Genomic DNA, 20,508 nt, shown 5'->3' on the forward strand with positions numbered 1-20,508 from the left:
TATAATTAATATATTAATATAGCATCCATGTCATGTTTTTATGGAAAATCATTGAAAGTGACACTATGTAATTAACATGCATCCGTATTTGATTAGTGTACCATCTAGAAGATACTCAACCTATAGGTGCACAAGTAACAATAGCAAACACACACATTAAAAAACATTTAAACATTCAAGCTGCCAAACCATAATGAGCTTAGCAGTGAAGTAATTTTAAACCCTATGATACGAATAATGCAATATTGGCTTCGGTGGTCTGACAAAAAATAACACACTGTTTTGCTATCTCATTTGGAAATTGAAAGCTGTGATAGCGACGGGAAAAACAAACAAACAAAATGCAATGTTTTGCTATCTCGTTTGGAAATTGAGAGTTTTGATACTGATGGCAAAAATTAGTGCAAATAAAACTGCGAATGACATTGTAACGACTGCAACTGGTCCCATAAAATCCTGCCTATATCCAAAGTAGCGCCTCAGGAATTTGTTCACTTCTTGTTTACCACCATCAGCCATCACCATTTCATCTGAAATATCCCCAAACTGAGATGCTACCAGTCCATACAGAGTCCATGCAAAGGGGGAAACCCAGTAATACCATCTCCACCACACAGGCATCCGCTGCCACACCAAAAAACATAAACATGAGAAAGCGACTTTATTGAGGACCTTCATCAAATATAATTAAGTGGACAGTAAATCTCACCGGCCGTGGAATTATGAAGCCGGAGAAAACCATCCAGACTACTACGAAACCCGTGGAGAGAAGTAAAGCTACGCTCGCATTCGGGGTGAGAGCCACGGTCATCATCCCGTAATATTTGGTGTAAAGGAGCGTGAAGAACATCATAAAAAAATACCAAAAGAATTTGGCCGCTGTCCAGTGGAAGTCGATCAATGCATAAACGATCACTCCGTACACCACCGTTTGCACAAATATGTATGGTACTTCGATCAAAACCTGACCCACACAAATATTATTTCACTATCTTACATTTATAGAATTAATTACTTTCAACTAAATACTAAAATGGATGCCAATCACAAAATAAAATAATTATAAATGTCATTTTATAACAGAGTAAATGAAAGACTGTTTACTTGAGCAAGGGCGTAGGGCAGAGCAGAGTACATTCCTGCTGCCTTTTCTCTATAGAAGACTGTCCTTTCAACTTCGACTACTGGTAGAACAGATACGACATTGCTCAAACCTAGGAAGAGAATTGCTGAGAACATCGATCCCATTGCATTCAATAGATCTTGCTGTCTGTGTCTGGAAAAAATTACAACAACCCATCCATAAGAACTAAAAGTACGTTACATAGAGAGTTGACCAACATAGATATTACTAAATTTCATGACAGTGGGAGCTGAAATTAGTGCTTACGTTTTTTGGCCCATTCCCCAGAAAATGGTGCCAAAGATCAAACCACTGGCAAGGGTGAAGAAGAATCGAACGCTGTTGTACTGAGGATTGCGCCAATAAGACCAATGCTGCTTCCACAGACAAGCCAAGGTTTGAACTACAAAGGGTTGAGCGAATTGCCTATGAAAGCTTAAATCCTTGGAGCCAGGGACAGGATGGCTAATTTGCTGAATTAGAGCTTCATTACGTCTGCGCATAAACCACTATCGATTATCTCTCCGCGTTTTTGAACGATTAAAATAGACCGCCACATATATAAAACAAATAATGGCTTACTGGTAGAGAGATGAATTTCGATAGATTTCTGCAAAATCAACTCCAAGACGAACCGCTGAATTGATTGATGTTACTTCTAACATCCATGTAGCAGGGTTGTATCCAGGTGTGATTTTCGCCACACCTTCAATTGATTCCAAGTACTCCACAAGAGTTTGGCACTGGTGACCAAGAGGTCCCACGTAGATCAATTGTCCTCGTTTCATCAATAGTAACTGATTTCCACATGGAAGAAATCGTTATTGGTTAGTAAAACAGGTACATGAGCTGCGTTTTCACGAGAAGAAAGAAATCTAATGATAATCCAACTCTCAAAAATCTTAGTGAAATTTTGGATCGAAGCGAATTTCATTTTTTATTAAATTCAGATTTTAGGTTAATATGAAAACTAATTTTTTTATATTATTAATAAACTTATATTAATGAAAGAGGAAGTTTATTATAAATATATATGCTAGGTTAATTTTCTAATAGGGTTGATTGAGAGTTGATCTAAGTTGACCATAGTCAATTATTAATGTAACAATGTATTGTTTCATCTATGTAACAATGTTACATTAATGTTGACCATTGTGACACCATTACATTAATGTTACATTAAGATTAACCATGGTTGACAATGATTGACGTTACATTAATGCTACAAAAATGCTTGCTTGTATTAATGGTTGAAGTGGGTTAACGGGGTTGATCATGGTTGAAGAGGGTCCATCATTTTTGGTGAAGGCATACCATGGTTAACTTCAATTGACCATGATTGATAATGATTACCATGGTTGACGAGGGATTAAGATAAAAGATTATGGTTGACCTTAGTTTACCATAGTTGACTATGGTTGACCATTGTTACATAGTCATAGTAATGTTATATGGATGTTGATTATGGTTACATTAATGGTTGAAGTGGGTATAAGGTTGACCATGATTGAGGAGGGTTGACCATTGTTGGGCAATCTAGACCATGGTTGACCTTAGTTGAACATGATTGACAATGATTAGTATGGTTGACCTTAGTAGACAATGATTGACAATTATTAACCTATGTTGACCATGACTAACAATGATTCTATGGTTCACTAGGTATTAGAGGGAGATTATAGTTGTCCATGGTTGACAAGATTGACTAAACATAAATAAATAAATAAATTCACTATGAATTGAGTTTGACCATGATTAACCATAAATATATAAATACACTTATATTAGATAAATATAAATATAAATACATATTTATGTTATAAAAATATATTTATATTATAATTTCAATTTAATTAAAAAAACACTCATAATGTTTATTTTAATAATAAAAAGATATTAATAATATAGAAATTATATTTTTTAAATTTGAAAATAAAATTCTTACATTATCATAAAGCTCCTAAATCATTACAAAACTCTATTATTTTTAAAATTTTGGCTATATTTGTATAGAGTTTATATATATATATATATATAAACACTCTCCCTGTTCACTAAGTCTATTGAGTTTGCATAGGTTAGTTTTTCCATTAAAATTCTCTGTCATAACTTAACATGGTATAAGGCAGGTTCATAAAACTCTTCACAGAGTAAAGTTCTGTGTCATATTTATCACTGTTTATAACTTAACATGGTATCAAAGCGGGTTCATAAAACTCTTCACGGAGTGGAGCGCGGATAGATGGGATTGCTTCTACAATATCGAAATTAACAATAATCCCTGCAAGGAAGTGAAATTTGTGGACATGGAAGTGAATCTCCACGACGATGTGGTGGCATATCCCATTTTATTGGTGTTCTGGTATATTAGCCTCCCACCTGGAGTCTTCAAAACCCGTTGCACAGTTGTGGCTTTTGCGATACATGAGCCTCTGTGCCATCTCTCCCTCTCAGCTAGCAACCACATCTTAGAACACTCACCTCAAATTGATTATGGTTACTTCAATTGAAAACCAAAGCTAAGAGATGGGGAGCTGATTGTGAGTGGACCAACAACTGAAACAGTGGAAGAGTCATTGATGATGACATTAATCTAAGCCGAATAGGCAGCAGTCACTACAGCATTATGCCATGAGGTATAGTTAAGAAGACTTTTGAGAGATCTAATACATGTGGAGGAGCTAAGTTTGATTTTGTGTGACAATTGTTTAGCAATTGTATTATCCAACTCACAACAACAACAAAAACACATTGGCACTCACCACTTAATTTGCAAGCTGGTCAGTGACATTTCTGTGAATCTAGAAATCAGATAACATAACAGCCATCTTCACCAAACCATTTAAAAGAATTGTTTTTGAGTTTGAAAACAATACTTACTCCTTCCTATGCTGAAGAATGTAACAACTAAAATTAAAACAGTGTTAAAATGTAATAAGACAAGTCGATGTAAATTAGTTATTTTTTTATGAAATAATAATAATAATAATTATTATTATTATTATTATTATTATTAAACACTTCAAAATTGTGTTATTATCATGCATATTAATGATGAGAAGGGTAACCTATCTCAATTCTCTGTGATACTTGTTGTATCTTGTTATAAATTAACATTTATTCCATATTTCTATCTACATTATTAAAAGTTTGTCAACTGACTCAATAATAATTAAAATTAAATATAAGTTTTAACTATCATGAGGAATTAAATATCCCAAAAAAAATAAAAAAATTAAGTTATACCAATCAATTCCGACACAACCACTCGGGTACTCGATAATCTCAATCGTAATAAAAGGAATATTTTTTTAAACTAAAAAAAGTCTATCAGCCTTGGATACTTCATATACCATCTATACCTTGGTGAATAGCTTAAATATACCTCATCGAAGGCTTCGAATATATCTATGCTGGGTTGATGAATGGTGCAAACGACCGTTCGTCCAGTATCTACAGTGCTACGAACCGTTCTCATAACAATAGCTGCGGCCCTTGCATCCAGTCCAGTTGTTGGTTCGTCCATGAAAATTATTGAAGGATTTGCCACCAGTTCAACGGCTATTGTTAATCTCTTTCTTTGTTCTGTGGACAGACCATTCACTCCAGGGAATCCCACCAAAGCGCCACTTAGTTTATTCAACTCTACAAGATCCATTACTTCGTTCACAAACATCTGCTTACATAGAAGTATTGTTCACCATCACCATGTTGACCTACAAGAGTAATTAATTGACCTAAACTTACCCTGGAATTGATTAATATTAAAATACCTTTCTTGTTTCAGAATCTATCTCTTCGCCAAGACGAAGCCAAGAAGAGTAAACAAGGGATTCGTAAACAGTAACATATGGTGAATGAATATCGGTTTGTTCGCAGTAACCAGAAATCCTTGCAAAAGTTTCTTGCTTCTTAGGATACCCAGAGATCGTAATCGATCCTTCGATGTATCCTCCAGTTTTTCTCCCTGCAAGAACATCCATCAGTGTGGTTTTCCCGGCACCGCTTTCACCGACAAAAGCAGTAAGTATTCCGGGCCTGAATGATCCACTCACTCCACACAATAATTGAAGTCTTTGTTCTGTGACTCCCTGCTTCTTCATTTCCTGCATTGTTCACAATGAGTAATAATTAATTACATCTAGAGAAGCTAAAAAAGAATGGTCAATGTTATACACCCAGTGGTGTTGTAATAAACGCTGATTGTTTCAAATTGTATTGGATGCTGGATATCTAAATCATATACCTTACAATACAATCTGAAACAACCACATTTTTTTTAATCTAGCCTTTATATTCTTTTATTAAAAAATATTTGAAAAACATTGAACTTGAATTTATTTTAGTATTTAAAATGAATCTGTATAAATAAATTTAAGCAAATTTCGTTTGCAATATGAACTTTCAAATTAGAAATATGGTGGCCCAAAGAGAACATACTGAAGGCATATCTACATAGTAGTTGATGTTATGGAATGCCAATGACAATGGTTGGAAAGGTAAAATCATCCCTTTTCTTTTAGCCGTTGGCGCTGCAGGACACTGCTCCTTAGTAACTTACGAAATTAAAAAATGAGTAACTTGCACAATTGCAATCCACAAATTAAAAAATGATATGAAAGGGAATAGTTCGAATTCCATGAAGGATTTTACCAGAAGTTCGGGTGTCATGATGCTGCTGTGTAGACATCAAGATTGACCTTTTTAATGGAAGGTTTTGCATTTCCTGTTTTTGATCTTTTTCTATCTCATCTTCAGCAACTATTGCCTGCGACTTTCCAATGGCTGCAACATAACATATCCAAACTATAATGATTTAAAATCGTGATGACAAACTTGCCAGTACTATAGACAAAGGATCTGAAAGCATCAGCATTTCTGTATAATCTCTTCCAACCCGTCCATCATGATTTGAGAGAGACTGTGCAGGCTAACAATAACTTTTGCAATTTTAGGTTTTATTGAAAGAGACATTATAAGTTGGTTAATACTTACGGTTCAGATAATGCATTGCCAGAATGAAGAAGATATTAAACGTAACAGCGAACCCCATGAGCGCTGCAACACCAATCCAATACCAGTAGCTATCGGTAAAAATTCCACGAGATTTTAGCAATTTCCATCCAATTAGATCGTTTGGCTGCATCAGGATAAAACTCAAATTCAATGATCTTTTTCACTGGAGCAAAAAGATTTGGTTTGGTTAAGATGTTGCATAAAATAATATCAGACCTTCTGCCACCTTGTTGCTAGGAACTCATTCACTGCAATAGCATTTTGAGCGTACGAAAGAGGGGATAACCAGTAACCCCATATCCACCACCCTTTAATATCCTCTGTTTGAGACAACCCATAAATTAGGATTTAAAATCAAAAAATCTTGGCTTCCGCTTGAATCCTTCCTTGGACTGATAATATATTTGTTTTTGAAAATATGTAATGTACCTCTTGATATAACGTATCCACCAAAGATGAACATCACCAAGAGCGTGAGTGCACCTACGGAGTCTGCGACAATAATATTCCGAGCCACTGCAGCTATGAAGCGAAAGATTGCTAAACCTGTCTGATGGAGGATAACGTACAGCAGAAACTGTCGAAAAAACCTGCACAATAAAAGAGATTAGAACAGCTAACACTTCTAGAGCGTGAGGCATATGCATTGTGCATAAAAGGCACATATCAATATCGTTGTTATATGCAATCACAAGGTTTCTAATTATGTTTTTTTGGGCACAGCCATATTATCATACAGCGCATTCAAATGCAAAGTATTTATTTTAATATATGTTTATATACATTATTGAAGGCATTTGCATTTGCATGTGCATGGTTGGGTTATTAAAGGCATTTGCAGGTTTCGAGCTTTGACAGATATGGAAATCAGATTCTCACGTGTATATTTCATGCAGATATCGAGGTCAGCACTAATACTCCCCAGAGATAGGGTCAAGGTCGAATTAAGTACTCAGCGCAACTTCCATGAAGTATTGGAAGTATTTGCACAAGTTCAAAGTGGCTACGGGTTAAATATGAAAATTTTAGGATTTTAAGGTGCTGATATGATTTTTGGTTTAATTTTCCATGTTTTTAAGAGAAAAATGGTTAATAAAATAAATTTTGTTAATTTTATTTTAGTCTAAAGTTTGGTGTGTCAAAATATTTTTCCTGAAAAATGGTCAAAAATTTATGGAGACTATATAATTTGTTGGAAAATTAATCCAACCACAGAGTTAAATACACTGACAGCAGCCATACCTGTTGTACATGTGCAAATCAATTAAATAGATTTTGTTTGCAGGTTGCTGATTTTCATGGCTTAAAAAAAGTTCTGAGCAGTAGTACAAATTCCCCATCATATCAGATAATTAAATTCAAATGAGCATTTAATATAGAGTTGGTGAATCCAAACATCTATTCCGCAAGTGACATATGTATTCCTCAACATAGAAAATCATTTTTGTAGAATAGTTCATCCCGTATCTTAAAATTTTGACTACCATGTATTAAAATATTAAAAAAAAGGTATGTTTGAATATACATGTATGTAAAAGTCTGGTGCAAAGTGGCCAAGGTAAGTCTAAGAAGTTTGGCCAAGGTAAGTCTAAGAAGTTTTGGAGAGAAAATTTTGGAGCAATTTGTGGTGGGCACTGAAAAACAATTTGTTACTTTAACTTTTTGTTTTACTGGGTGAAAGAACCCCAGTCTCCATCTATCATGGGAAGGAGTTGCAGCCTCTATTTATCATGCTAATGTATTTTCATCTGTTTTGAAATTATAATCTAAAGTATAATTTGTTGCTATATGTCTTTGGAATGTTTTGAAATTATGATCTAAAGTATAATTTGTTGCTATATGTCTTTGGTAATTTGACGTCCGATTCTTAAGAGACAACCACTCTGTTTTTACTGTGTTTTGTTGTGCCTAAATTTGCTCTCTTTTTTCTGTGTTTTGTTGTGCCTAAATTTGCTCTGTTTTTACTCCATTTTAGTTGGGCAAGTCAAATTTCATCTCTGCAACTGTTGTCTTGAGAAAAATCTCCCTGCCTAAATCTTTCATAATTATAAGAAATTTGAATAAATATTACCCACGTTTTTATAATTTGCATGTAGTGCATATCAAAGACCAGTGAGAATAAATCCTTAAAGAAATTCCTAATGTAAAAGACCTATAAAAGCATCTATAATATGCTCATTTCCTGCTTACTGTCTTAGGAAGAGGCAAAAACAGAAGAGCTATACACATAAAATCACGCTGTCATAGGAAGACGAAGAAACAGAACTGCAGAATAATGAAGGGTGGAGAATATACAAATAAAATCTGAGGAGGACGAAGAATAGAAGAAAGAAGTAAAGAAAGAGAGAAAGGAAACCGGTCAGTTCAGCGTAAAATAAAGAGAAATTTTATTGTGGTTCAGCAGAAATTCTTTTCATTGTATGTGACTCTATGTGAGACTGAGACCCGCAGTAACAGATAAGTGGATGAAGAAGAAAGTCACATTCCCAGTACTGAATGCCCATTGAAGCCTTTGACAAGATTGTATGGTTTTGAGATTCAGAGGGAGTCCATTGATTCACTGTAAACCAAGTTTTTGTAAAATTATTTAAGTTTAATGAAAGGCCAGTTGACCCAGTTTAACGCAGGAATTTCCGCTGTCTATGCGTTATATCAGTTTCAATCGATATGCTATTCAACATTGTTTATGTGAATTTCAAAGCTTATAGTGCTCTTGTCTATGTGCTACCTTTGAGTGGGTTAGTTTGACCCTCTGCATCATGCATTTATACAATATGTAAAATACTGAACAATATTTTGCAGCTTGGTGCAATATGTGCATGTATTGCTAGATGAATGTTTTGACTGAAGGATATTTTACCTGTTTGCTGCAATGGTGAACAATATTTTACCTGCTTGGAGTAGGGGCAAAACCAATGGTATAGTACGTAAGAGAAACCCACGCAGCAGATTCCATAAAAGAAAAGGGAATTTCAGTAATCCATATTGGAAGCGAATATGCCCAAGCAGGGTAGAACATGAAATCTCTCTGTTTGTAAAACACAGGAAGCTTTTCAATAGTCAGCGGCATTCCTGAAATTCCGTTGAACATATTCATGGCGAGACCCAAAAAGAGAACCCCAAAGTAAATGGACCCGTCATCCAGATTTCTGTGATGCATATTTGTACGAAAAAAAATTGTCATAGCCAGCGTAGCAACAGAAATTATCTGACAATAACAAGCAGTGAATCCATTGAGAATTAAGAAATCTAAACTGAAATTCTACTAAATTTGGATAGTAATAATACTATTTATCATCCCTTGCCATTCTCTTACCTGAAAGAATCTGAATATATGTACGAAGGAATTCCTCTTCAAAAGTAAAAGTTGTCTATCAAAGCATGCTTTAAAAAGTTCTGCTTTCCTTAGACCGTATTTCTCTGTAGAGAGAGCTGCGGGATGGCATTGCTCTTTGTCGTATGGAGTTGACATTTCCGCTCTGAGATTGGTTCCCACGTGAAAAAATTGAAATGCATTTGCAAACTCCTTCACTGTAACGTATCGGTATGCCTGGCTCGTGTTACACCAGTACTGTTCTTGGTCTTTAAGCGAAGTCACCTATTCCCCAGCAGATAAAATTTGAGCGGATTTTATCAGTTCATAGTGCTTTACAGTTATATGAATTTCCTACACATTCATGGATCAATGAACAGGAATTCAAATGTGTGAGTAGAGATTAATTAAAAATAAATGTACGGGAATTCAATTGTGCACCTGGGGCTTAATTCTACTTAGACTCGTCCTGAAAGAGATTTGTGTCACAAGAACGTGTTAAATCTACCGACCCAGTAAAATTATACTATTAGTGATAATTGTCCTGTAATTCTGAAGTTCATAAAATTTATAATCAAACCAATTTTTTTGATAAAGTAGATTATAAAATTGATCCCTATATATTTTATAAATAATATTAAAATTGTTATTAAGTTAGGTGTAGGGTTTTTGGTAGATATTTATAATAGATGGAAAAACTTAAGTTCACATTTTAAATCTTTTAAATGTAAGAAAACTAATTACCTATCCCTTGAAAACGTGGGGACCGTATATGAATGATCGTAAATGAATAACTATTATTTTTATGCATTCATACAACTACAGGTCAGAATAAATTTGAGGATGTAATAACAATTTCTCCTTAATAGTAGATTTGAGGATGTATTAAAAAAAACGCATTGATGTAAATATATAATGAATTAACCCATTCATACAACTACAGGCCAGAATAAACTTGAGGATGTAATAACAATTTTTCCTTAACGGTAGATTTGAGGATGCATAAAAAAACGCATTGATGTAAATATATATTAAATTAAGTTTATATTTATGTAAATATATATTAAATTAAGTTTAAAAATATATGGGGAAATCTTATATTTTATATTTAATTATAAGTTTTGTTATATATTAGTTAATTAATTTAAATGAAATATTTTATTTTATATTGGTAATTTAGTAGAAATTGTTGCTACTATTTCATTAGATAGAACTAATATTTTATAAACATCATAATGGTTAATATGTTTTTGGAAACCCAACCCAAATTACTTGATATACAAATAGTGAACCATATCATTTAATCTAAATTACTTTGACAAATAGGATATTTTAAATTAATAACAGGTAGAAGTTAAAAATAGAAATTACAATGCTAGCTAAATATTATTTAAACTATTAAAATAAATATTTTTTTATTATTTTATCAATAAAATCTTAAAAATTTTGAGACTATTTTTTCATTTAGAATGGTAAGAAATATAAATGTGGGTCTTTATTTATATTTTAAAATAATATTTATTTTTTTATTATAAAATATATTTATATTTCGTAAGATTTTTTAATCATTTATTAGGTATATAAATATATATAGAGAGGGGTACTTTAAATGATTCCGATGTTAGTAACAATAAGTTATGATATTTTATATGAACTTGTAACATTTAGTTTAGTGGAAAGATGTATGTTGAAAAAGATCAATTCTAATTCTTTATTTAATCGAAACATAGAGAGTAAACATAAATAAAAATTGGGTTGCAATAATGAAATCGGGTAAGGTACCCAAGTACAAATTCATAAACGGAGAAAAGGAAAAAAATCCTACAAGAAAGAAACTCCTCTTCAAAAGAGAGAAAGATGGACATAAACATGGAGCTCGAACTGTAGATCCCGCAACATCTACTGAATGGCGAGAACTAAAGCCTACTCCAATTAGGAATTACCAAAAACATGAAGATGAGAGCCTAGAAACCTCAATGAAGTTGGTTGATCTCTAAAGTAGAAGATGTTGTAAAAGAACAAGAAAGAAAAATAGTGACAAATCCTCATAAATGATTTAGAGAAAATAAACTCTAGTAAAAAACCAAGACAAAAGATTCAAATAAAAGCAACATCATTAACCAAAAAACAAATAATGAGGATTGTAAGCATGAAAACTCAACTCAAACGCATTACAACAACACTAGTGAAGATGTTTGAACATTGTCACCATCACACTAATCAAAGACAATAAACAAAAATATAGCAAAGAAAATTATATATTTCATCATTTTTAACTACCTTGTTGAAGCTCAACTGAGGGACTAGCAATAATCAACAACCTATATCAACATCAAACTCACCCTCCCCCCTAAAAATAACTCAATTGAGGGATTAGTAAAAATCAATAACCTTTACCATCATAAAACTCTGCCCCCAAAAACAAAACTAAGGGAGCAACAACAATAGAAACATTGTATGACTGCAAATTTCGATGAGACACAATGGTATGAAGTCTATAAACATTTGTTCAAATGATGCCATGACCATCCATTAATCCAACCACAATTGATCTTGATCATCGGCATTGATTCATGGTTTAGTCTTTCTCGTTGTTTTTACAGTGATGAAAAATACATAATCAACATCTTTTTATTCCTGGATAAAATCATATGAGTAAAAAGCTCAATACTACTATTTTGTAGGCTTAAATTCTAGTGCATATATAGGGGTGGAAAACATTTAAAACAATGACATTGTCATCTACAATGACATTATCAACAAATTTATCAATCTATGCGACGCAATTAACAGGGGATGCTCTTCCATCAACCTAGTTTACCAAAACTTCTAGAGTAGCTATGGTGTATGGTGCATCTAAAACTTCATCTAAAACTTTCTGTCTTATTTCCGTCATACTTATTATACCAAAACTTCTAGAGTAGCTATGGTGTATGGTGCATCTAAAACTTCATCTAAAACTTTCTGTCTTATTTCCGTCATACTTATTTCCGTAACTTACTTGAATTTGTCGAAGCGGACTCTGAAGCATAACTTCCTCACATCAACCAGAGATATGCGTGGACTGCGCGACTCCCTTTCGCTTCTCCAACACGCCTTACAATCTCATTCCATGCGATGATCTTGGAACAAAACAGTCCTCAGACTGGCGGCCCAGAAGGCTTCAATATTAATTCAAAATAAGATTACACACCATAGATAGCCTCAAGTATGAGAGCACTGATTACACACACACACTCACTTGCAAAACAGACAATGCAGAACTCTTTGAGAGTTCTTTCTTAAATAGCCTAAAATCGAATCTAACTTAGCTAAGACATGAAATAAGATAGAAATAATTAAGGGTCCTGTCGGTATCTTTTTCCACCGACGGTGTCTACTCAATTTTTCTTTTTGTACAAAGATTCCTGTCACAACATGTGATCAACAGTATCACATTGCTGACAAGAGATTCTTTACCATGAACCTTGCGGACTCCTATCACTATCAAAATCTGCTTCAAACTCTGAATCTGGTGGGGTCTTTATTCTTTGCCAAGAATATGTTAAATTTGAAAGCATTTCCTGTGGATTCTTCCATGAAGACGTAAGCCATGATAAATATTCCTTTTCCCAAGTAGGGTCATTTTGTACCTGAGCATCTTGATAGACATCGACAAAGACAGTATCTTTTTCTTCTCCAAATTTTGCTTTTCCTTTATAGTCATGGATTACTATTGAAGATGCCTCTTTTTGTGGTGCATGTGAACTCTGGCCTGCGTCATACGAAAATTTTATGGAATCTGTAGTTTTCCGTAGGCTTTTTGATGGAAAGAGATAATCATCTTTGTTCCATCTGTTCACATATGCGAATGGATCAATTTCAATCCCAAGGAAGGTATCTTTCTTACTTTTTCTAAAGTCTGGCAAAGACTGCACTGCCAACTCTACCCCATCTAACAAATCCCATCGAAAAATCTGAAACATGCTAACTGATTGCTCGATTCCTGCTTGAACCCACAATTTGCATTGATGACTGACATGTCCTTGATCCCAACTTCAAATATCATTGCTGAACATACACGGTTTGACAATAGCAGATTTATCAGACATACAGAATCTTTTGTCCAATTTCCGGAGGAGACACTAATAGTTATTAATGCTTTTTGATTGATAATTAATCTTAATACTCCTCTCTTTCCTTGCATCGGTTCCAGTGTTTTAATCATTGAGATTTTTTCTGGTAATTTTAATGAATGGAATTCTTGAAGCCACATAGAAACCTTTTTTATTTGTTCTGGATTTTCGGCCAATGTGGATTCTAGAATGCTATCCTTGCCATACATCTGTGCAAACGGATTAGGTTCTATCGGATTGCGAAATTCCATACTCTGATAATCCCATGGCTCTGTAAAAGTTCTGAGATATTGAAGGGTTCTCATCACACACTGGGAAGCTTTTGTCTGAACTTTCTTTTGACATCTGCCATTCTTTATTTCCCAGTCAGCAAAAGGCTGGAACAATTCATATTGTGGAAAAGAATCTGTAGATACAAAATTTTCATCCACTTGTTGTAAAAAGGCTGCCTCTAATTCTTCGAACATATCAGGAATCCTGAGGGATTTTAAAAAACATTCAACTAATCCGTTCATATTCACTTCCTCAAGATCTAACATTTTTGCAGAGACATAAACAGCAACAGAGAAATCAATTCCACGAATTATTTGATAATAGTTCAAAGTCTTTAGAACTTTGATCATTTCTGGAGTGTAATGGTTGTTCCATGTGTCATCCAACAATTTGAAATAAACTTTTACCTGTAAATTTGGTAGAGGATAAACCTTTACCAATTCTTCGTCAAGATTAAGAAAAACACCAACATTTTTATGCTGCCAAGCCTGGCATCTTTGAATCCACTGATTTCTTCTTAATCTTAAACCAACTACCTTTTTTATTTCTTCCATAAGGTCGGGTAGGAGGAATTCTAATATTTTAAAACGTTGTACAAAAGTTTCAAAATTATCATCAGAAGCAGATTTACCTGAAATATCAAACATACTTTGTTTATGTACATGAACCTTATTCATTTCTCTTGTCAAAGCATCTGCTAAGAAGTTAGAATTTCCTGGGATCCATTCAACATCAAATTCATACATCTGAAACCACATTTGCCATGCTAACAATCTTCCTCGAGCTAACTGTTTTGAAATATTTGCATTCAAGAAGTATTTAAAATTCATGGAATCAGTCCGAATTAAAAATTTTGCAGGAGCCAAATAGATTTCAAACTTCTGGATTCCATTAAAAATAGCAAGGGTTTCTTTTTCAGCAGGGAAATAACCTTTTTGATGTTTCTGAAATTCTCCCGATGCATATGCACAAAGAACTTCTTCAATTTCTTCTCCTTCTCCTTTTCTCTCAAGAAGAGTGGCTGCCCAAAAGTTATCTGATGCATCTGTTTGTAGAATCAAAAATCCATTACCTGGCGGTTTTAATGCTGGCAGATTCTGGCATTCTTGCTTAAGCAACTGAACCGCTTTAGTAGCTTCATCAGACCAACCTCTGTTAGTAAATTGACGAATTGGAGAAGTTTTTTCAGAGAGATTTGGAATATATTTATGTACATAATTTAAAATTCCTATAAATCTCTGAATCATATGTTTATCTGCTAGCTGATCAGGAAATTCAGAAAGTTTTGTTAACACATGAGGCTGCATCTGAATTTTCCCATTGCTGACATGTATTCCAAGAAAATCAATACTTTCTTGAAACAAGATCATTTTCTTTTCTGACAAAACAAGACCATGTGCCTTGGCCTCATCAAGAAATATCTGTAAATGTTTCAAATGAGATTCTAAATCTGAGCTATGTACAAGAATATCATCAATATATACAACAATGAAATCATATTTACTGAAGATATGATCCATTCTTCTCTGAAAGAAGGCAGGAGCATTCTTCAATCCAAAAGGAACAACCTTCCATTGGAAGAAACCTGCAGGACATGTGAAAGCAGTTTTATGACGATCTTCTTCTGCAATTTGAATCTGATAATATCCTGATTTCATGTCAAATTTACTAAAAATCTTGCTTCCTTGGATTTTCTGCATAATAGTTTCTTGTCTAGGCATAGGATAATTGAAACTTTTGGTGATTGCATTTAAAGGCTTGTAATTGATAACCATCCTATCCTTTCCACGAACTATTTCTGAATGATTTCTAACAAGGAAAGCGGAACATGAGTAATGAGATTCACTCTTTTCAATCAACTGAAGATCTAACAATTCTTGAATCTGCTTTCTCATTTCTTTTTCCTCAGCAGGGGTGCATGGTATTAATTTGCCGGTTACTCCATTATCATGCAATGTTTTAATTTCCTGCTGTGGACTTTTTGTAGTCCAGAATGCTTGAGGATTGTTTGAACAACATTTTAACAATTCCTCATGCAAAGTAATCTGTTCAGCTGACCAATTGGGATCTCTATTTGCTTTCTGGGTAGGTTGTGATTTGGCCTCATATATCATTAGTACTTCTTTCCAATCATGAGACTCATTTTTTGTTTTCTTGGTACCTACCTTTTTTTGACTCTGCTCCCTTCTAGCTTCTGAGTTTGCCATTGTCAAACTTGGAACTGCTACTGCTTTCTTTTTGACATTACAAATGATTTTTTCTTCACTTATTGTTACAGGCAGTACTGAGTTAATAAATGGCATACCTAAAAATAAGCTTGCAGAAGCATCATAATGCTGAATAACAGAGATTTTGATAGTAACCCCCCCAAGTCTCATAGAAATGTTATCAACATAATGGGTAAGGTTAACAGATCCACCAATTGTTTCAGATCTAAGAATATGTTGCAGTGGCTTCCATAATCCCTTAAAAAGAGATGGGCGTGCAAGATTATTGGAGCCACCAGTATCAATAAAGGCATCAACACGAATCCATTCACCACGGACTTGAACTTCAACTGGAATATACAGAAGATCAGTGGTTTTGACTATCTTTTTGAGAAATGCATTTTCTTCTTCTAAAACAGAATTATTTACAGGGAGTGATGATGATGATGAAGACGCAACTGTTTTATGATAGGGACACAAAGAACTAACAAGTGGCTGTGGAGGCAAGGAATTTAAATTGGGAAATGAGTCCTTCAAGTCTGCTATAGTAACAGTTTCAATAGAAGAATGATCAGACTCTTCTTCTGTAAAGTCTTCTGTATCGGTCTCATCACTATAATGATGTTCTTCTTCTTCAAATTCACTTGGTTCACTTTCAAAACCAGAATAACAAATATTCATTTTTTGGCTGACATCATTAAGAGAATCAGTGTCAGACAATGAAGCATCAGTTAAAATATATACATCAGATACTTCATCATTTGAATCGACTACTGACCAGTCATCTGCAAATTCATCAATCTCAAAACAGGCTTTCAATTTATTAGAGGAACTCTTGGGACATTTTCGGGCGAAATGTCCTTCTTGCTTACACATGAAGCAAGCATTATCTCTTTTTGGTTGTTTCCTCTTTTTAACATATCTAAATTTTCTGAATGGCCTTCTAGGATTAGAAACTCTCTTTGGTCTGTATTTACCATATTTCTTAGTTCTTCTTTTTCTGAAAGGAGTCCAGGGTAATACAGAACGACAAACATTCAGATTTGGAGAAACATTATGAACCTGTTTTTGCCAGCACAAATACTTAACCTTTTCTTGACACCGGAATAGGAGATCTATCCAATAGATTTGTTCAATCTTTTTACCTTGAACTTCAATATCTTTCATAATCATGTCTCCTAAATTTCCAGGTAACTTTGATAAGAAAGCAACTTTTTGAGTAGGATCATTGTTTAAACTTGCTTTAAAAACTTTAGCCATGTATTCTGATCCAAACTGATCTAGATCTTTTAAATCTTTCAACTCCATTCTAGTTAAATCAGTAATTATTTGCTTTCTTTCATCAGTAGGTTCTGGAACAAATTGAGTAAGCAACAAAACTTCTAAAGTAGCTAAACCCAACGCTGCAACATTCTGTCTTTCTTCATTAGAAGCAGACATCCACCAATCCCACACAATACCTGCCATATGTTTTTCGGCTAGCAAGAAAATTGAAAAATTATCCAATTTGGACACTACTTGCATTTGGTATAAAGCACCAATCCATATTCTAATTGATTCAGCTGGATTCTTAGACTTATCCAAATCTAGCACATATCCAGATGAATTAGTAGCAAATAAATCCTCTTCAACTCTTGGATATTTTGGCTCTTTATACATATTGGCTTTCTGTAGGGAGGGCATTATGAATGATGGAAATAGAGTAGCAGCATTCTCAAAAGTAGCCAATTCGCTTTTATTTCGGTGCACTGTAGTTGGCTTTGACTTTTCTACTCTAAAGCCAATTTGGCTACTGCTAGACTCAGCTACTTCTTCTTGGGAATCACTTGTTTCCCATTTTTTAGGAATCTCCATTGTTTTAGAAAACTTTGGACGCTGTGATTCCTTTTTCTTTTTCTCTCTTCTTCTTCTTTCTCTTTCTTCTCTCCTTTGTTGTTCAGCAGTTTGCTCATCATGTAGAAGTTTAAGATTTGCTAGAATTAATTCACTTTGACATCCCAAATCATCTAAAACTTCTTCTGCATGTGCACACCAAGTGGTTAAATAATTTCCGATCTGATATGTCTGATCAAGATCATTTGTATTTTGTGCATTATGTTCAATCAATGGAGCACAATCTGCACGAGTAATTGGTTGTCTAGAAGATGAGGAGGTGGTACAGAATTTTGTACGAGGAGGCCACTTGCCACCCTTGACATATCTACGATTGGCATATTGCCATTCTTCGACAGGAGGAAAACAACCTATGCGGTGCATTTTATTTACAGTGGGTAAAAATGGTTTAGACTCTGGTATGTACAACTCATTAGGTGACAATGAAGGTTCACTATGACTGACTTCTTGTAGGGCAGACAAATCATGACTACTTGACGGAACTTCAGTTGGAGCAATAGGAAACACATATCTTTTCTGCTTGGTAATTGGACGAGGTACTCTTGGCCTTGGAGGAATCAATTTTACTTGACCATTGTCAATAGCAACTCGTTTTACCTTTAGTTCAGGCTTCTTTTCATCAGCAATAGACTTATATTGGAAATACCAGTTTCCAGGTAATTCAGTAGGGTCATATAGGACACCTTCAACTTGGGCATTTGATAAACCAACAGTGACACAATCTTTCAATACAGGCTGTTTCAGCTTAGGATGTGCTGTATTGGTAAGTTGGAATGAAGCTTGCCCTATTACAGAAAGGTATTCACTTTCTTCTGCCATAGTTAACCCTTGAACCCCAGTTAATAATTTCCAGCAATCTTTCAAATGTACATCATTCAGGCTGATGGCATAGTCAGGATAGATTGTCCCATACTGACAACCTGTGGCAAGGTTTCCCATAATAGTTCCGATCCTAGCATGATCATAATTCTGATGACGGGTATCAAACAGTTCGGCAATACAAGGAGTATTAATTCCATGACGAAACAAAGGAGCAAGACCTATTCTTATCCCCCCAAAATGAAGATAGAAATATTTTCCGTCTTTAGCATATTGACGAAATTTTTAAATTTCATCATTAGAGAACAAGTTCAAAGCAAGGATTTGAGTAGAAGGTCCAGAGATTTTTATAGTAATTTCTACTTCCTTCAGAAAAGTCTTTCGTTTCAAGACAAAAGTCATGGGGAGTTTATATATATCAGTAGCATGCAAAGCAGGAGGAGTCCACTTAGAAGGATCCTCGACTATCTCATGACTTTCATTTTCATTATTTTCAGACTCAGCTGAACGAGAGGAAACTTCAGTAATGACCTTTCTATCTATAGAGGAAAATGAGCGTAACAGATTTGCCATATTTTATAATCTAAACCAGAGATAGACTAAAGAAAGCGTTTATCTACTCAGCCCAATGATCAACAGAGTTGCCTTTCGAAGGCTGTCTGGCTTTCTCTAGAACTCTGTCTATAGATTACAGACTCAGGACTATAACAGGGCTCCGATACCAAAACTTCTAGAGTAGCTATGGTGCATCTAAAACTTCATCTAGAACTTTCTGTCTTATTTCCGTCATACTTATTTCTGTAACTTACTTGAATTTGTCGAAGCGGACTCTGAAGCATAACTTCCTCACATCAACCACACCTCAAAGACCTACTCTAGATTTATGCACTTCAAGCATAATAGGAACATAAATTCACTATCCATTATTCCCAAGTCCTCATCTAGTATATCCCATTTTGCTCAAAAATTGGGATCTAATGTAGGTAGTATGTTTTTCAAAGCTAAGTGTAACAAAAGCCTATGATGAGTCATGGTCATCTTTCACAACATTTTGTAGGCCACTAACTTCTTGTTCAATTTTTTTCTTGCACTCTTGCAAATTATGAATAATGTCATTTTTCTTTGTCAAGTATAACAATAAGGCACCTTCTTGTCAATAAAGTGTTTGTGACATCAAATACTCATATATATATATATATATATATATATATATATATATATATGGGGATAACAACACATTTTCCAATCTATCAATTTCTATCAATTAACTCTAATTAGTATCTCATTAAAAATTATTTATATAAATAATATCTATATAATATTAAAATTAATTTATAAAATAAAATAATTAAAAATAAAAATGTATATTTTTATTATTAATATTTTATAGCTAATAAAAATAAAAATGATTTAAAAATAATGTTATTAATATTAAATTACAATTCATTATATGTGTTATTAGTTTTTTGAATATATATATAAAGTTTATGTAGGGTAAAATAGATGGTGATGGAATGTATTGCTAAGGCACTCTATGATGTGAAGGTCATAGATTCAAAATTTTCTAGACAAAAATCCAGTTTAGCTGTGTGGTCAGGGCACTATCCCCAGGTAATTTTGACGGATTAAATGCCCTTAGATCATATTTTCTTAAACCAAAGGTTAAAGATGTAGTCATCTCAAGACTCACACAATTTAGCAAACAAAAACAAATTATAAAATATATTTAATTAGAATATACAAATTTAA

General features: G+C 34.0%; 1 protein-coding gene across 7 annotated transcripts in view; it reads right to left on the reverse strand.

The window, feature by feature from the left end:
- Positions 1 to 207: 207 nt before the first annotated feature.
- LOC149192918 (ABC transporter G family member 39-like) overlaps positions 208 to 20,508 on the reverse strand; it is a 49,656-nt gene continuing 29,355 nt past the window's right edge. For 6 of the 7 annotated variants that reach the window (XM_089404731.1, XM_089404727.1, XM_089404732.1 and 3 more), the window contains 14 exons: positions 9,456 to 9,737; positions 9,031 to 9,347; positions 6,569 to 6,729; positions 6,356 to 6,459; positions 6,119 to 6,263; positions 5,777 to 5,908; positions 5,564 to 5,679; positions 4,897 to 5,229; positions 4,509 to 4,799; positions 1,706 to 1,920; positions 1,391 to 1,618; positions 1,105 to 1,276; positions 710 to 964; positions 208 to 624 (listed from right to left, as the gene is read on the reverse strand). In XM_089404731.1, coding sequence (XP_089260857.1) covers positions 355 to 624; positions 710 to 964; positions 1,105 to 1,276; positions 1,391 to 1,618; positions 1,706 to 1,920; positions 4,509 to 4,799; positions 4,897 to 5,229; positions 5,564 to 5,679; positions 5,777 to 5,908; positions 6,119 to 6,263; positions 6,356 to 6,459; positions 6,569 to 6,729; positions 9,031 to 9,347; positions 9,456 to 9,737 — 3,021 coding nt within the window. In that variant the 3' untranslated portion in view covers positions 208 to 354. The remainder of the gene's footprint in view (positions 625 to 709; positions 965 to 1,104; positions 1,277 to 1,390; positions 1,619 to 1,705; positions 1,921 to 4,508; positions 4,800 to 4,896; positions 5,230 to 5,563; positions 5,680 to 5,776; positions 5,909 to 6,118; positions 6,264 to 6,355; positions 6,460 to 6,568; positions 6,730 to 9,030; positions 9,348 to 9,455; positions 9,738 to 20,508) is intronic. The other variant, XM_089404733.1, reaches the window with a different exon arrangement.

The sequence above is a fragment of the Pinus tabuliformis genome, chromosome 2_2, assembly GCF_031772625.1.
Source record: "Pinus tabuliformis cultivar Carrire ecotype Pingquan chromosome 2_2, CPIR1, whole genome shotgun sequence".
Classification (NCBI taxonomy): Eukaryota; Viridiplantae; Streptophyta; class Pinopsida; order Pinales; family Pinaceae; genus Pinus; species Pinus tabuliformis.